The following is a 17,468-nucleotide window of genomic DNA, read 5'->3' on the forward strand; positions in this document are numbered from 1 at the left end:
CGCGGAAACGCGTCGCTTTTTTACATCACATCCGGCGCAAAATGGCAGCGACCTTGTGCAGCAGGATATTTCTAACAAAAACGGGTATTAATCTTTATTAACTGGTTGAATATGTGTTATAAAGGGACACTGCAGTGGTTTAGTCCTTGTAAAACAGTTGACGAGCATGTGAACGTTTGATATATCAGTGCACATCTTAAAATACTTTATCGAGTTGTGGGTGTCGGTGTCATTTCTCTCAGTCGGACAGTTGTGGGGTTTTCTGCTGTAATGAACCTGATGTGGGTTTTGGTCTGGAGCTAAATCCGTTGTTTTTACAGCAGGGAATACATGTGACAGTGTATAGCTGGAGCAGGGAGCGAAGTAGCTAATTAAATAAAACGTGAAGCAGTGCAGTCGTTTAAGATGTTACCTTGTTAGTCGATCATGAAGCCCTTCATTAGGTAAATATGGTAAAAGCTAAAATGATACACGTATGTGTAATTGAATTGATTGGTGTATGATCAAGCATTATAACGACAGTAAATTATGAATTCCACTTACTGTAAATGATCTATTTATTTATTTTAATGAAGGATTGATTAGATAAATTAGATGTTACCTTGAAAATACTGAGCTTCCCAGAGGATAGTTTCAGTATTAGTTAACACACTCATGAGTGACTTTAAATATTGCTGTTTTAAATATCCAAAGCATTTTGTATGGTACTGTACATTAATACGGTCATGCAAAAACCTTTTAAAAGTCTTTTTTTTTTTAATTGTATTCCTCCTTTTCTACTTTTGGATGTAATCTGTATCATGATAATTAGACAATAGAAATGGTCCAAAATTACAAAATGAAATCATTTTACATTGACTTTCATTGAATGTTCCTTCTAAAACAAGAAAAAGAAAAAAATGCTTTAACCACACACAAATGACATTTTTAAAAAAATGGATTAGTCTATTAAGGATATTATTATATTAGGGCCATGTTTAATCTTTGCTGATCTGTATATGTCATCCCTGTAGGATGGCTGCCTTTGGCTCAGAGTGTCCGTCATGGCTCCAAAGCGGTCACCCGTCATCGAAAGCCTGTGCACTTTCTCAAGCAGAAGTTGCTGGCTATTACTGAGTACGATCCACCCAAACAGGCTTTTCCACATGGTGCTCTTGCTCCACCTACCAAGAAGGCCAAGCAGGTAGGAGCTACGTTATGGTTGCCATTATGCTCACAGATGTTTCTGTAAATAGATTTTTAAATCATAGGTTATAGAGACGCCATATTGAAAGTAATTAAACTTTTGTTTGTGTACTTTGTTTAATGGTAACTTTTTGACTGGCTTTTACTGGTTGTTTAAACATTTGATTTCATAAGACATTTAATGGAACTTTTATTTACAGCACTTTTTGTTTCCATATGGTGTTTTTTTTTGTGAAACCAAAAGTTGAGTTTAAGGCATAAGGTCCTTAAATGTAAAATTCCTGCAAGAGAACTTTTGTTTTTCTTCTCTGCTCTGAAACGTGAATTTTAAACACCAGTTAAAAAGCTGTTTGGTGAAGCTTAGCAAGATTATGCTTCCTTATTTGCATGTCTGCATTGTGGCAATTTTATTTTTTGTAGCTCTGAATATTTTCAAATGTGGTACTCTGTATCAGCAGATACTTGAAAATCAGGAATCAGAAAGGGAGAAAAAGTGTTATCTGTGCATCCCTAATAATGGTCATGTACAACGGTCAGGATTTGAGTTGAGAATTCAGTTGATCGAACAATAGGGTCATTTAGACAGAGCTGCGAAGGTGCTCAAAAAGCATGGAACATAAAAGTATCTAGCTTAGTCATAAAAATATTATATAAAAACTAAGTCCCAAAGTTCCCAAAAATCTTGATTGATTATGTGATCATTTGACTGCAAACATGCATGTATTTATCAGTGTATTAGTGTATTATTTTTTTAGGATGATTTACACAAATAAACAAACCCACAACTAACACACACACATACCTCTGTGCTGATGCTGTATGTACTGTTATAGTTACATGAGCATCTCTGATCTGCTGTTGTGAAAGATGACAAATTATCATACTGTGACCACATGTGGGAAGCTTGTAAATCAGTAAAATCCACTCTGCATAAGAAAAAAAAGATGGTGAAACTGCACTGTGTTTAATAGTTTAATCTACCAGAAGACCAAAATATCTCCATGTACGGTCTTATTCAAAAGTCTTAAGGAAACCCCTGTTTTAATGATATATTAAAAAATAAATATGTTAGAAATCCCAATTATGAAAAACCTTAAATCTAAGTCTGCCTTTTGGAGCACAATTCCTATTTTCTGAATTTAAATACATCTTAAAACAACAAAACAAAATGTTAAATAAATAAATTAAACAGGAAATAAGCTTTTAAATTTGCTGAGGTGTGTTCCCTGTAGAAAATGTGAGCAAAAAGTTTTTTACCAGGAGTGCTCAAACCTTTTTTTGAAACATTGCTTATTCTGTTCCGTTTTCTTTTTAATAGGAAAGTGGCTTGGAGAGGCTGTTAAAGAAAGAGGTGGAAACCACGTTTAGAGAGTGTAAGATGCTTGCTGTGGTCCAGAACAATGCCTCCAATTCTGAGGATATGCTTCTCCTGAGGCACAGACTTTTTAAACATGATATCAGCATCAAACGGTTTCCCAATGAGGTAAAGTCAGGCTTCCGCAAACAGCATACCATCCCTATAAAACAGCTAGAGCTATACATTATTCATTGTGGCTAACCAATGACTTGTGGTGTTTTGCAGATAATGAGATCCTTTCTGCCCAACAGTCGATATAAGAACCTGCTGCCTCTGTTCATAGGACAGACTATTATGTTTGTCAGTAAGGAGCCAAAAGTTAAGGAAATGTTACGAGTGTTGAGGAGTAGCCCTCAGATGATACTCTTAGGTGAGTTTACCATGCTTATTATGCTATTTGACTGAATTACATGCGCTAGACAGTTCCTTGAAGAAATGTTAAGACTTTATAACAGAGAATTGCATTAATTCCCTTATACACACTCTGACTGTTACTGTTATATATATATATATATATATATATATATATATATATATATATATATATATATATAATAATAAAGCAAATTATGTTTCACACAGATGTTTTCAGATTGTCTGTGGTAATCAAATGCACACTATCCGGCAGACAGATTAAAGATGCCCGAGCACTGTGGTATCTTCTGAATGGTACTGATCGCATTGCTTCTTCTACATTGCTCTTCTAGGAGGCTGTATAGAAAACACGCTGTTATCTCAACAAGGAATACTTAACTACTCCAAGCTGCCATCTATATCCACTGTCCACGGTGAGCTGGTTGGAGGCCTGACCTTAATGACCTCACAGACTGTGTCAATGCTGCAGCGGCACCCTGCCCACCTCTCAGCTCTCCTCCAGCAGTATATCAAACAGATGCAGCCTGCAGACACCCCAGAGTCTACTATGTAGGAGACCACCCCTAAGACAGAAGAGGAGGCAGCTGTCTAAATCTATTCATGTCACTGCTCCATGATTGGCATGAATTGTTTAAAGTTTTATGTCAATAGGTCTAAAGTACAGTGTTTGGATTTTTTGATAAGGACATTAATGCTCTTTTGACACTGCAGATGTCATGTATGTATGCAGTTATCAGTGAAATGTTATGTTTGACATAACAAGAAGATATTCATGCTTGTTTAATTGATGCAAGATGTAAAATTCACCTGGTTCTTCTTTTCTCATACGCAAGTCAACATTTGACTGATCACATTTACAGTACAGCAGAACATTTGATGCAGATGTGAATAAAAAAACAAACAAACAATAACGCCAATAAAGTCATATCTCTATTCACTTTGTTTATTGCTTTGTTTCAAGGCAAGTATACTGATTGTTTGGAAGTAAAGATTCAAAGTAATACATGGTGGTATTGTGGATCTGGGTTTGCTAGTCTTTTCTAGTTCTAAAAACGGATGAAAACAGTAGCAACTGAATTACAGTAGCCCAGTGCATAATATCTTTCTCTTCAAAGCCAGTCTGCCTGCACCTCTAATTCCTATAGCTCCTTAGTCACTAATGCGGATAATGATTTGACTGAACTGTGGTGAGAACTTCAGGTCCTGGCGCAGTTAATTCCACTCGCTGGTAGAAGACGCTTGAGGAGGTGTGCACAAGAACTACTTTCTTTTTTGGAGGTCATTGATCAGCGATATTTTGTCACAAATGGGGAAGCCTAATGATCGTGGAAACTTTACTTGTGCGATTTCTCTGGGGTCAGTTGGACATAGGAGTCTCAGGTAAGATACAGGAACATAAGCCATAGTCTCTGGATGGAGACACGGTGTACTTACTTAAGCCCTTTTTTATCGTGAGATTTGCTTTGTAGAAGCGGGTACATTGTTTATAAAAGGAAAAAGTCTGTCATATTAGGGTTCTAGGACACTGAGGGTTAATGGCTTTTTATGGACATTGCCTGACAGCTTTATCTACAGAATACACAAAAAAAGTGCATGTAGTCAAGCCCTTGGCAAATAAGTGTGTAATTTAGTCTAACTGAATTTTTAAAGCTATAAGCTTGTATAACAAAAAAAGGAAACTTAAATGTTGCCTTTATAAATAGTTGAACTTCTGAACTGCTTCCATTTAATTGTCCATTTAATTAATTGTTATTAAGCAGTGTTAACAATGCAATATTTTATTTTTTATGATATTATGGGGTGAATGTTACTAGTTGTTTATATACATTATTGCTGTCACACAAAAATGCTGTATCTCCAAAAGAGGAACCAATGAAAGTAAATTAAACATAATAAATTGTAATAATAAATGAATATTAAATTACTACTAAAAGTAATTTGAGCGTTTCTGTTGGTTCAATCACCAGGAAACGGACACAATGTAAAATACAACTGCCAGATTCACATTGTCAAAAAGTGAAACTCCACAAAAATGGAGATACAAGGTTTCTGAGTGTCAGTCACAAGATACTTAGATTGATTGTGCCACTAAGTTAAGGTCATTAGTTGATAAGACGAGAGGTTGTTTGCCCTGTGGTGAACTGTGTTGCAAACCATCTTGTTGTCAGTTGCTGACTGGTCGACAGGAGACAATGTTCAACAGTGAGGGAACAGGAACAGTATCTTTCCAATGGGAATCTCTGAATTTCATCCCAAAGGACAGAGCAGTGGTCATCTTTGTGGTCATCCTCCTTTTCTATGTTTTGCATGGCCATCTTCTGAAGTGATGGCCCAGTATTCTGTGTTTTTCATTGTTGAGTGAGCAAAGCTTTGGCGACTGTTAAAATCTCTTTATCTTGTTTCCACCATGTGCTCCTATCGTTGAGGTCAATCCTGCCTCAATGATCAGGTTTTACATAACTCTGACTTGGCATGGGCATAGAGAAAATCTAACTAGAAAAGATGTAAACACTCCAAACATCTGATCATTTTAGTAGAAGTTAATTCATCTCCATTGGGATATTTTCTAGTTTGAGGCAGTAGAATAACAAATGCTATAGTCTTGTATCTTCTAGTCAGACATTGTGTTTTCTTTGGCTTGTGATCTTGTTATTCCATGTTCCTGGACCATCCATGCAACGGGCTGCTAAAAAAAGACTGCTCAAAGCCAATTACCATGATGGCGTTAATCCTCCCACCCCGGGCCTGTAGCTGATGGTGTAGTAGGAGCGCTGTTACCTTGCTGAACATGCTGGTATTTAAGAGATAAACAGTTATTGGTATTTAGTGCTTTTTGTGGACCTTAAATCATGAATTATCTAATATTAAGGAGCCTAAGAGGTAGTTTATTTGGTGTATAGGCATGTCAAAAAACAAATGAAAGCCATATGGACCAAAATGTCATGACAATTAAAATGTATGAAGTGAATGAATATGTTTTATAAGAATGAGAATTGATGCCTTTATGGACTTTTTGAATATATTTAGTCATTTTTGTATTACAATGATGGGCTAGAGAGTCAACTGAGCCATAATTTATTTCATGCATACCAGCTGCTTCTACAAATAATCAGAAGCAACTATTCAGATAATTCAGATCTGTTTTTTGCCAGAAGATAAATATGGACACAAGCAATTAGAACCCCAAGCTTGAAGGGATCTACAAATATCTAATGAAGTTTGTTGTTGACCATGATCAGTATGACACTTGGTACCTGTATGTATTTAATGTAACTTAATTTACCTCATTTGTTCGGTTTCCTTTTCCGTGTAGTTCTGAATTGCTTTACTGCATTTACTGTTATACTATTACATGCTGTTCTTGTCAATATAATATATATAAAGCTTTAATTCTCTTTATTCTTCCATGTCAGGTAGTGATGAAAGGAAGCGATGAGTAAAAAATTGCCTAAAAAACACAAATGTTCAGAAATGGCTGTGATATCAATTTTGTTTTTATTGTTTCACGCTCAGTGTTTCATTTTAGTATTGTTTTAGTACACATTTTAATGCCATTTTCTGGACCTCAGAGAGTACTGGTCTGTTTGGGTTGTGATCTTGATTCTAAAAGTAGTTGCATTCATGAAAAGGCAGGATAGGACAAGAACTTGGTGTCTCACTCAATAAGCGGTTTGGCCAGTGGACATGAGGTGAAGAGCCAGTGAGAAGAAGACGAGAGTGGCAGGGTTAGATTCTGCCTAAGCCATGCTGGCTCTAGGAGCTTTCTGGTGTTAGGTAACAAGATTAAGCGTTTTCTTTGGGCTTGCACTGTTTACATGTACACTTTTTTATTGTTACTGTCAGTGCAAATCAGGAATGTGCCGCTGTGTTGCCGAATAATAAGCCAAATAAGGCGGCAGATTGCTCTAGCTAAATAGCTAGTGATACTGTAGGCCTGTGTGTTAATAGCATGAGTACTTCATGTATCTTGTTCACAAAAAAAAAAAAACTAAATATCTCTTCTTTGTTAGGTCAGTAGCATCTACATACAGAACCTGAACAATCAGTAGCACCCAAATTTGGGTTGTTATTGTCATTGTTATTAACACTAACATTTCTGCTTTACAGATTTGTGTTCCTATGGTCCTAAAAAAACCTAGCAAATCATACAGTTTGCCAACACTCAATTAAGGCGTGCAGAAGAAGAGTACATTTTCAATATGGAGCCCTATGGATCCATGTTAGACCACAACCAATCACAGACCAGTGGGCTTGACAGGACATCTGCCGGATGGCATAAGCCCACACACTCCAGAAGCAGCAGCACTGCATCTTCCCGCCACTCAAGACAGGTGTGTTCCTGCTGCATCCTTACCTACAACCACCCCTGATTTCCAGTTGTTCTGTCATTACAATGTAGTGGTTTCATTAGAACTGAAGAGTAAAGACGAGTAAGTACTGGCTCGTGGGGTGTAGTAAACCTGTTGGACAACTTCTAAATCTCCAATTAAAAGTCTAAAGACAAACCAGTCTTAACGAGTCCCACAAATGCGCTTTGCTCTTTGTTACTGCATACACACGTGCTTTAGAGTGGTTCTATCTGTACAATAAAAAGAAAATAGATTAGAACATTCTCAACCTCCTGATACAGGCATACAGTAGTTGTGAGTGTCTTTCCTATGGTGTAACAGAATGTAAAGGACTGGGAGATAATGGATGATCTGCAGGCAGAAATGGGCCCCAGTGTAGAGCCCATGCAGGACATGAGCCCTCCAGGTATCTGTGAAGGCTATCTGATGAAGAGAAGAAAATGGCCCCTTAAAGGCTGGCACAAGGTTAGTAAAACATGGGCTGACCTTTTTTAAATTATTATTTATTTATTTTATGTTTTGATAATTGATTGGTGATTGCGATATCTTTTACAGAGATACTTTGTGTTGGACAAAGGAACCCTTAGGTATTCAAGAAATCAATATGATGTAAGTAGGCTAGTCATTTTTGTAGCTGTGCCTTTTCCTATGACATTTTTAAGCTTCATACAAACTTCATATCCAAGTTCATTTTATAACACCTTCCCAACAGAGTTCTAAGGGAAAATTAAGTGGGTCAATGGAGGTCAGTCTTGCAGTGATGTCAGTGAACAGAAAGTCAAGACGTATAGACCTAGATACGGGAGACATTCTCTATCACATCAAGGTAAGCTGTATTGTTTAGTAAAATATATATTACAATGCGGTGTTAAAGCCAGTTAAAACACAAAGTGTCTTGTGATTCTCATCAAGGCAAAGAGCCACGACCTGTTCTACATATGGGTAACCAAACTGAGCGCTCATCGGATATATAAAAAGAATGAAGCAGCACATGTTCACAATGGGTTCCTGCAGGCCTTGTCTCATGGCGGCAACGTAGCTCAGAGAAATGGAGCTGTGCAAGATGTGGTGAGCCAGTTTGAGACATATTAACTCCCTTATTTCTATTGTAAACAGATACAATTCAGTTCTGCCTTCATCTGTTGTTGATATGAACTGTAAACTGGTACAAAAAACACTATTATCAAGTTCCTCCTCAGTAAAGTAGATGCTAAAAGCACACTGATTACAACTAGATAAAATCTAGTTCTGATTGTAATAGATCTTGAAAATAGTCAAAATATTAATACACAGCTTTGATTTTATAAAATGTGTGCAAAATCTGAATTTTCACAGTATCAAAGCATATCTGGTTCATATGTGACTGACATGGCAGCACAGAGTACAGATCTGCCCTCTGCTAACCCTGGTATCAATGGGAAAGTGTCGGCTTGGCTCCAGCAGGCCCAGGACCCTGACAGCTACACTCAAGGTATTCTGTTGTCTTCCCTCAGGTTTTCAATTCAACTTCTGAAATTGACAGTGCTTGCATGTGTATGTTTCACTGATTGTAAATATGCACAAAAATGCACATACTCTTCATATTCAAGAGAAAATGATATCAAAGCATTACTATAAAACAAATTTTCTATCTTTAAATGTCTTTAAATATAAAGAAATTACCATCAGTTTCCTCCCTCTTTGACAGCAGCATTTCTTAGTTTTGGTCCCAAAGTACCACTGATCCTAACATTTTGGTGTTTTTCTTGTTTCTAATAAACCTTATTGTACCATATGACTTTGCCTTTATTATGCCTGATTGGGAAAACTGATTGCAGAACCTGTATGAAAAAAAAAAAACTAAATTAAATTAAATATTATTAGTAAGGTTAGCAGTTAGTCCCCTGACTACACTCTCTCCCTTTAACAATTGAATTTGAATAATGATGTTTAAACACTGACATTTGGCTGACACTGACATACAACTGACATTCTGAACCTACACTGGTCTGCCTGACTGGTCTGCCTGTTCAATCTTCAGGTGTGCCAGTTTATTTAAATGCTCTAGTGGTCTAGTTCGTCTAGCAGTTGAAGACAGTTCTTAGAGAATATATCCTTATTTGTTAATTCCCTGCTATATCACGCATACGTAACCTGGCAATTAACGGGGAGTTGAGTCAAGTGTGCTTGAGCAGAAAGACCACAGAACTATGCAGGAATCCAGGGCCCTCCAGGACCGAAGTTTGCTACCTCTGGAAGAAAAATAGAAACATTGTGTCTACCTATATTTCATGGACTGCAACCTATAACTATGACAAAAGGCAAAATTAGTAATATCCTAAAGTGAACACAAATTATTGATACAGCCTAGACAAGATGAAGAAAATTGGCCCAGTCGTCTCCATACCTCCTCTTTCCAGCAGTGTTCCAGCTCCAACCCACATCTAACACCCCATTCAGCTAATCAAGCAGCTCTTCGTTCGTATCAGGTGGGGGCCATTAGGGTTGGATCCAAAGTTGGCAGGAAGATAGCTCTCCAAGAGCCGGTTTGGAGACCACTGGCCTAAGACATTAGCATTAGTGTTTGAGCCAACAGCTCTTGACTTAATAAAACAGGATCTGGGTTGTGGCTACATGTGTTGAGCTCATTTCCTTTGCTATACTTTTTATTAACTTCCAGAACTGAACCGCTGTCAGATAGACTTGAGTGATCTGAATCGACTAGTCCAGAAGCTGCACTGCCTGGAATCAGGCCAGGCTTTTAGCAATGGAGAGCTTCAGAGGATCATCAGCATGCAGGTGAAAAGGGCAATACACCCTACACAGGATTCACGGTCTTTATGACCGGTAGTTGAGTTTTTTTTTTTAAGTGACTACACTGCAATGCTTAACCCACAGAATCTCTCACTTGAAAAACCCAAAAAGAAATGTGGCAGGATCTGGGGCCACTCTCGCACGCTTTCTCGGGTTGAGGCTCTTGGAATGGTGAGGCTGCTCTATGATTGCCTTTATACTGGGAATCAAAATTAACATTTGCTGGATCATCTTCATTGTGCGCATTCTACATTTTGCTATGTTGAGAATTGCATAATCATTCTTTATGTAATTTGGTTTTAAATGTGTGTGCCACTTTGTGTTAGTTGCTGTAGAAACATTTCCTGTTTGTTTTGTCAGTTACTGCAGAAAAGTAGACCTCTCAGTAATTTAGTGAATTCCTTTTTTACATTAAGCCACTGCGTAGGATTACTAAATCGGTGAGTCAACACTTGTATGAGATTGTGATTAAGAGCTCTAAATGTTGCTTTCACATAAATAAATGTGGTAAAAGTGATCAGAAACTGAATCAACAACAGCACTGGTTTATACCTCCTTTTCTCAATTAACAGGCACATGCTTATATAGATTGTAGTGTAGCCTCTGATCGCTGCATGGCTTTCACATTACTCTAGAAAATGTTTCCTCAACAATCTGAATGTGGGACTCTGAGTGGTTCAGAGGTCTAATGTGCTGCCACTATGGCCTGGGGTTTGCAAGTTCAAATCCCTAGCCATGTCGCTTTGCCATCAGCAGCCGGAGTCAGAGTGGGCACAATTGGCTGTGCTCTCTCCGGGTGGGTAGATGGTTCCCTTATCACTCTTAAAGCAAATGTTAGCCAGCACACATGTCCATTAGCTAGTGCGGCAGAGCTGGGCATCTGGCATCTTTCTTCTAAGCGTGTCGGCTGCCTGGTGATGCCGCATTGGCGGCAGTCCGGAAAAAGGTGATGGCTGGCTTTGTATGTATCTGAAAAGACATGTGTTAAGTCCTTACTCTCCTAGTGTCGGCAGCATTGTTAGTGCTAGGGGTAGTTAGGAACGGGTGGGTTAATTGGCAGTACCAAATTGGGAAAATTTTACAAAAGAAAACAAACACTGAAATCAAAGTGTTCAAAAACAATTATTTTTAAGATGAAGCCTTTTCCCAGAAATGAGAACGCATGCTTTACTTAATCTTTTCTGTGTTATCTTTGCCTCTTTAGCTATCATCTAGCCACTTGAGCGTTTCATCCCATCTGGGCACCTCAGTGCCCTCCATCCCTGACTATGTCTACTCACAGCTTCCTCCCCCAGCCCACAACTCTCCTGAAACCAGGAAGCTCCACCAGGACATTTGTGCAGTCTCTCAAAGAGGTGAGGAACAATAGGACACCAACCAATATGGAATAGGATGGACTTCTAGACAGTGAAGACTACTGACAGCGTCCTACTGTTTGAAAAAGTTTGAGTTTCCATAAAACTATCATAGTCAGATATGAAATGTGTAGCCCATCAAAAGAGTAAAAGTAATCCCTAAACTCAAGAATGGAATGAATTGGTTTGCCCTCTTTTCCTTACAGTGCATGCCTCTCTGAGGTCAGTGCATGATGCTCTATCTCAGGAGCGCCATCGGCTGCAAGAGGCATGGACCAGTGGGGAGCTCCGTCAGAACACTTCTGCTCAGATCAGCAGTCTATGTTCCACGTTAACTGAGGTGAGCATGCCAGAGGTTTATCAATAAAACAAAGTTTTCCAACAAACAGCTAAGGAATACTTTTGTAACAAGAACTAAAAAGGAAGTGAGATTACTACAGAATTTCCAAAACTGCAATGTTTTTCAAAGAACAGTTGAGGGACATCTCCCTCAACAAACCCTGGTATTCTGTATAGGATGTTACCACTGACAGCCTACTGAACCCTTGACTTGACTCATGGGAAGAAGGCATGTGAGCTGCCCCGGAATGCATTTCAGTATTTCATCAAAACCTATGGCAAAGAACAACTGCCTTCAACCACACAGAGATACACAGACTTCTTCCAGTTAATGCTAGATAGAGGTGTGATGATTTCACCTTTGTCCTGGCAGCCTACATTGTAAACTTTTAAGTGAACCACAATTGCTTAAAAGTGAAGTAGGCTAAATTCTAGCTTACAGTAATGATCTCACGATTACTGCTGGCAGAGACTGACTACTTAGATATGAGTTCACTTCAGTCAAGTTACTTTTCTAGGATGTAAACGCTAAAGCAAACATAGTGTTAAAGGGTGTTCATTACATTACAACTTATGGTAACACTTTTTTGGTCTGGGGTCCAAAAGTCTTGGACCACATTGAATATCTGGAATTTTCACATTGAAAAACTTGAAACTGTAAATGTATAAAATCTAAACAAATTTGTAATATTGACCATGTTAAAGCAATCATTCAAAGATTGAGCACTCTGGTAACATAAAAAGGGGAAACAAAAGTATTCATGTAAGTGTAGTAATGAAATAACTTGTGGAGAAGTAGACAAGAAAATAAATGGAACTTATTACATGTTTAGCATGAAAATGTCCTTTGTGATTTTGAACAGTGCAGATACATGCACTGTGGGGTGTGGGGTAATAGGAGACTTTTTTTTTTTTTTACTGAAGTTGATCTACAACCAAGACAATATAAGACATGAATAAAATGAATGCATACAATACAAGTTCCTAGTGATGGACAATCATCTGGAACCTTGTGCACTGGGCTTAACTCATATAGAAAATAAAATATGGGGTCCCAAAAAAGTGGTCTTGTGACTAAACTTGCCCCATGTTAAGTGTAAGTTGATCCAGCTGATAGGGTAAGACGAGCCACCTGAAAAAACAAAGTTCTAACTATGCTCAATTCCACTAATAACTTTAAGAACATTAACCAAGCATTCCAATTTGAAAAATATTGCAAATAATATGACTGCAGTTCTAAACCCTGAACATGGTTCGCAAACTCTCTAGGATTAAGAAATATCACCAAATTACCTTTGGTCCATTCATCATGACGTGGTGAATTGCAAGATCTTTTGTTATCCCTCACTGTCTAAACTCTATGCAAGCGCATGTTCAGTCAGATGTGCAGTCCTGTCAAACAATTTCATGCAAGGTCAGAGTGCTCTGCCTCCTTGGAGTAATCCTACCACACTGTGAAACAGAGAAAGTTGTTTATTATCAAGCTAAAAGCAAGCTAATACTTGTTTGATCTTCTCCTTTCACCTCTGGTTCTTCATCTGCTTGAGCAGTTGATTGCATTACTATGTTACTAGCCTTATCCGAAGACTTTAAAGTTCACACTGACCATTGTATACGTATCCATGACCAGAACTACCATATTGGTGACTGCCTCGGACCACCCAAAGATTGCTCAAAAAAAGTGGCCAAGTTATTTTAATTAAATGCGTTCTTAGCCAATCTTGACAAGGCCTCAGAGGAGCTAATGCTAGTTCACTTTAGATACCCTGTGTGAAGAATGAATTAGAAGTCTCTAGCAAAAATCAGCACAAGGGTATTATCAGTGGATAAGAGGTGTGCATGACAGTTAGTGTAATTTACAGAGTTCATGGGGATGAGGCACCATGACTCTAAAGCCCAGGAGCACCACAGGCTCTTAATCCTGCTCTGTCTTTATCCCTCTCTCTCAGTCGGAGTCTGGACAGCGTGCCTCTGGCCGTCCACCCTCAGTAGCAGACTCAGCGGCAGAGTACTTTGATGCATGTGATGACATTGGAGGAAGCTCCTCTGAAGCATCGGATGAGTCAGGTTTGAGTGATGCCTCCAGTAACTCAGAGCCTGACGAGGGTCATGGTTAGTAATCGTACTCTTGTGAATCTTGTATTTGATTAGTCATGATGAGGCTCTCCTTTGGGTGTATAAGGCAGGAATGATTATGTCTGTGAATTATTGTGCTGTAATTGAGCTCATTTTTTGTCCTGATGAAATCTGCAGCAACAGCAACACGGAAGTACCGCGCCAGTCTTTCCAAGGCGCATTCCAAATCCAGGCGGGTCCTGCAGAACACTGGCCGCCGGACCACTCTGCCTGCAGTCTGCCCTGATAATAGCCATGTAGGCCTCATGGCTATCCTTTATAACAATATTGGCAAGGACCTGTCACGTGTGTCCATGCCAGCAGCCCTGAATGAGCCCATCAATCTGCTCCAGAGACTATGTGAGGAGCTGGAGTACTCAGAGCTACTGGATATAGCCAACCGTACTGATGACCCCTACCAAAGGATGGTAATGATTTTTCTACAGCTCAGTGATATGACTAGAATTGAGTGCTTGAGTGCTATGGTATCTTCAGAAATGGTGTTGGTATGGTGTTGCAGGTAATAAATAAATAAATAAAGTTTTTCCTCTCTCATTAGGTTTACATTGCTGCCTTTGCGATCTCTGGATATGCTACAGCTCAATATCGCAACCGGTATAAGCCCTTTAATCCAGTTCTGGGTGAGACGTTTGAATGTGTAAGGGAGGACAGAGGCTTTCGCTATATCAGCGAACAAGTAGGTGATGGTTGTTACTGATCTCAGCTCAGATAAACGTGCTACTAGGCTATTTCTCATTCACTACAACTCTGTTCACAGGTTTGCCACCATCCACCCATCTCTGCTTGCCATGCTACATCTAATAACTTCTGCTTCTGGCAGGGTAGGTTACATTCCAGACTCCTAAGAAGAGAAAATCACCAAGCTCTGCTGGACACCAGTCATCATAATAAATGTTTAGATGCTGCTGGACTACTGCACTAAAATACCCAATAATTTGAAATCATCTACAGATAAGCATAAGTTTTCCTTGTAATACTTCATTGGGAGGTAGTCCCAGTTCCCCAGTGCCAATAACGGTTTGTATTGGCATCAGTATTGGCATATACACTATCCCTTCAAATGTTTGCAGACACCCCTTCTAATACATTCAGCTGCTTTGGGTTGCACTCTCTGCAAATGCACACACAGGGTCAAGTCCTGGTAGAGAAGTATTGCCAAAAGAATGGGACTCTCTGGAGTGGAGTTGTGCGTTGTAGAGTAGTGGAGCGGTGTTCTCTGGAAGGACGATGAGCCATTGAATACTTTACGGACAAGTAGGGAAGTTGGGGGATGATGTGGGATGGTGATCATCCATCATCCTGACCTCAGTAATGCTCTTGTTACTGAATTCAAATCAAATCCAAATGAGCACAGACACATTTTTAATACACTTGATTTTGAAAGAAATAAGGAAGGAGCATATATTCCAATACTTTGGTCCATATAGTGTATTTTCATAAAAATAAGACAAAATCAGCATCAGCCTCCAAAAAAAAATATATATATATATAAATAAATAAAATAAATAAATCTGTATTCAACACATGACTTGTGCTGATTTTAAACTTTTCTATGTACAGACCAGAGGTGGAAGAATAAGTTCTGGGGAAAGTCTTTGGAGATAATGCCAGCTGGAATGGTCAATGTGACTTTATCAAAGTGAGAAGACCCATCTTCCTTTATGTTGTAAAGGTATTTTAACATTCACACTCCTAGAAGACTAAGGCTAAAACTTCTTGATGCACATTTAGATATGGAGATCACTACGAATGGAATAAAGTGGTGACCTGCATCCACAACGTTCTCAGTCAGCAGCGATATCTAGAGCACTATGGGGAGGTCATCATTCGCAACCTCAACAGCTCAGTGTGCACCTGTAAAATTACATTTGTCAAGGTACGTCCTGTGAATGTGATCATATTTTGAGCATAAAAAGAAGAAACCGCACATACTCCGGTATTGATTAAGTAATCCACTCCATTGGTTTCTCCTCAGTCTCGCTACTGGGGCTCAGATACAAATAAAAATGAGGTTCAAGGGCAAGTGCTCGACCAGAGTGGGAATGTGGTGCACAGATTTGGAGGATTTTGGAATGAGGGAATCTTCTGCGATACGCTGCCCAACCCACAGTGTGTCTGGAAGCCAAGTAAGTGCAGAGTGATTGTTGTAGATCAGTGGCATTAATCATCAAATCATTTAAAAGATAATAAGATTTAAGCATTTTGAGAGTTCTTTACAGTCTGAGGAGGCATCCTGAGACAGAAAATTTGGGAAGTTGTGACGTAAGCTGATGATAAATGACCTTGATACCGTAACCACAGGATTCCACCTTTTCACCTCTTTATAAAGCACATCTTTCACCATTGTGGTGAAAAGCTATGGAATACAAATTCCCACATTTGTGGTTATCGAGCTCTTTCATAGAAGTTAGATTCACTCCTAAAATATTTCACTTAAACCTTTAAGCCAGTGTTTTGAAACTGCAGTCTTCATTGTGTTTACTACTGTGCCGGTGCTGTCTTGCAGACCCTCAGCCTAAAGACTACCTCCTGTACTATGGCTTCTCCAACTTTGCATTGGAAATGAATGAGCTGACCCCTGATCTCAAACCTCTGCTGCCTCCCACAGACTCGCGCTTGCGTCCAGATCAGAGGTGAGGCTGTCAATCTGCGGTCACTCTGAAGACCAAAGTATAATAACTGAAACTTTTCAATCTACCTTGACAAAGTCCTTGGAGTACCTGTACACATTCAGTTGTGAAAAGCAGTGCTGGTAAACCAACTCTAATCTGATTGTCATGCCTCATCATTGTGGTTAGGATGTTGGAGGAAGGCAGGGTGGAGGAGGCAGACAAGAAGAAAGATGAAGTGGAAGAAATACAAAGAGAGCGGAGGAAGGTGCTGTCCAAGAGAGGAGAAGAGCATATTCCTCGCTTTTTCAGGTGAGACAGCTCCTCACATAGGTTAGTTAGTCTGGATGAAAAGTAAGAGGGAAAAAACACTGAGTGTTGTATTTCCTCTGTCCCATGCAGGAAATCTATCGACACAGCTGGCAGAGATGTATGGGTGACAAATGGAACTTATTGGAAACTCAGAGAGAATCCTGGATTCACCAACATTAAAAATGTGGAATTGTGGTGATGCTGAGAGGGCGAGGAAAGAGTGACCCTTTGGAAAAGTAGAAGAGGCACCATTTTCCTGATTCTTGGTAAAACTGACATTGATGTAAACATGAGGCAAATTGTGGAGCACGGATGAACTGCTTAGAAGCCACTGAGCAAGAATAGTGCTCATACTCAGGGACCAAGCTTTCCCCAGTTTCCCCCTTTTAAGCTTTCAAGCTTAATCCTCTCTGTCCTGAACTGACCCTCAGGTGTTGTGGAATGCAATATGTATCTGACAATTTGTGTGTCCCTGTAGCACACATGGGATGTGTGAATCCATGGAAAGATACCTGTGTCGTGTTAGTGCTTTCTTTCAAGGTCATACCAAGGGATTGGTATCTGATCTGATGATATTTTGCATGTTTTGAAATAACTGATGTTCGGGAGAAAGATCATACCTGAAACCCCTCCTCCCTACTAACTAGGGTCCTAGGCA

At 39.2% G+C, this 17,468-nt stretch overlaps 2 protein-coding genes across 2 annotated transcripts; both read left to right on the plus strand.

Moving 5' to 3' along the window:
- The first annotated feature begins 30 nt into the window (after positions 1–30).
- Positions 31–3,854, plus strand: mrpl10 (mitochondrial ribosomal protein L10). Its single transcript, XM_072666998.1, has 5 exons — positions 31–84; positions 1,014–1,183; positions 2,504–2,668; positions 2,768–2,912; positions 3,250–3,854. The coding sequence occupies exons 1-5, from the start codon at positions 42–44 to the stop codon at positions 3,468–3,470; spliced, it is 744 nt and encodes a 247-aa protein (XP_072523099.1). The 5' UTR covers positions 31–41; the 3' UTR covers positions 3,471–3,854.
- Positions 3,855–7,116: 3,262 nt separating this feature from the next.
- osbpl7 (oxysterol binding protein-like 7) lies at positions 7,117–17,009 on the plus strand. Its single transcript, XM_072667188.1, has 21 exons — positions 7,117–7,248; positions 7,588–7,731; positions 7,822–7,875; positions 7,979–8,092; positions 8,179–8,334; positions 8,602–8,737; positions 9,926–10,044; positions 10,144–10,230; positions 10,476–10,499; positions 11,264–11,414; positions 11,621–11,754; positions 13,703–13,865; positions 14,007–14,296; positions 14,428–14,565; positions 14,647–14,710; positions 15,450–15,528; positions 15,621–15,765; positions 15,865–16,015; positions 16,396–16,522; positions 16,688–16,810; positions 16,901–17,009. Exons 1-21 carry the CDS (start codon positions 7,117–7,119, stop codon positions 17,007–17,009), a joined length of 2,640 nt encoding a protein of 879 aa, XP_072523289.1.
- The last annotated feature ends 459 nt before the right edge of the window (positions 17,010–17,468 follow it).

This window comes from Salminus brasiliensis, chromosome 22 (assembly GCF_030463535.1).
Source record: "Salminus brasiliensis chromosome 22, fSalBra1.hap2, whole genome shotgun sequence".
Classification (NCBI taxonomy): domain Eukaryota; kingdom Metazoa; phylum Chordata; class Actinopteri; order Characiformes; family Bryconidae; genus Salminus; species Salminus brasiliensis.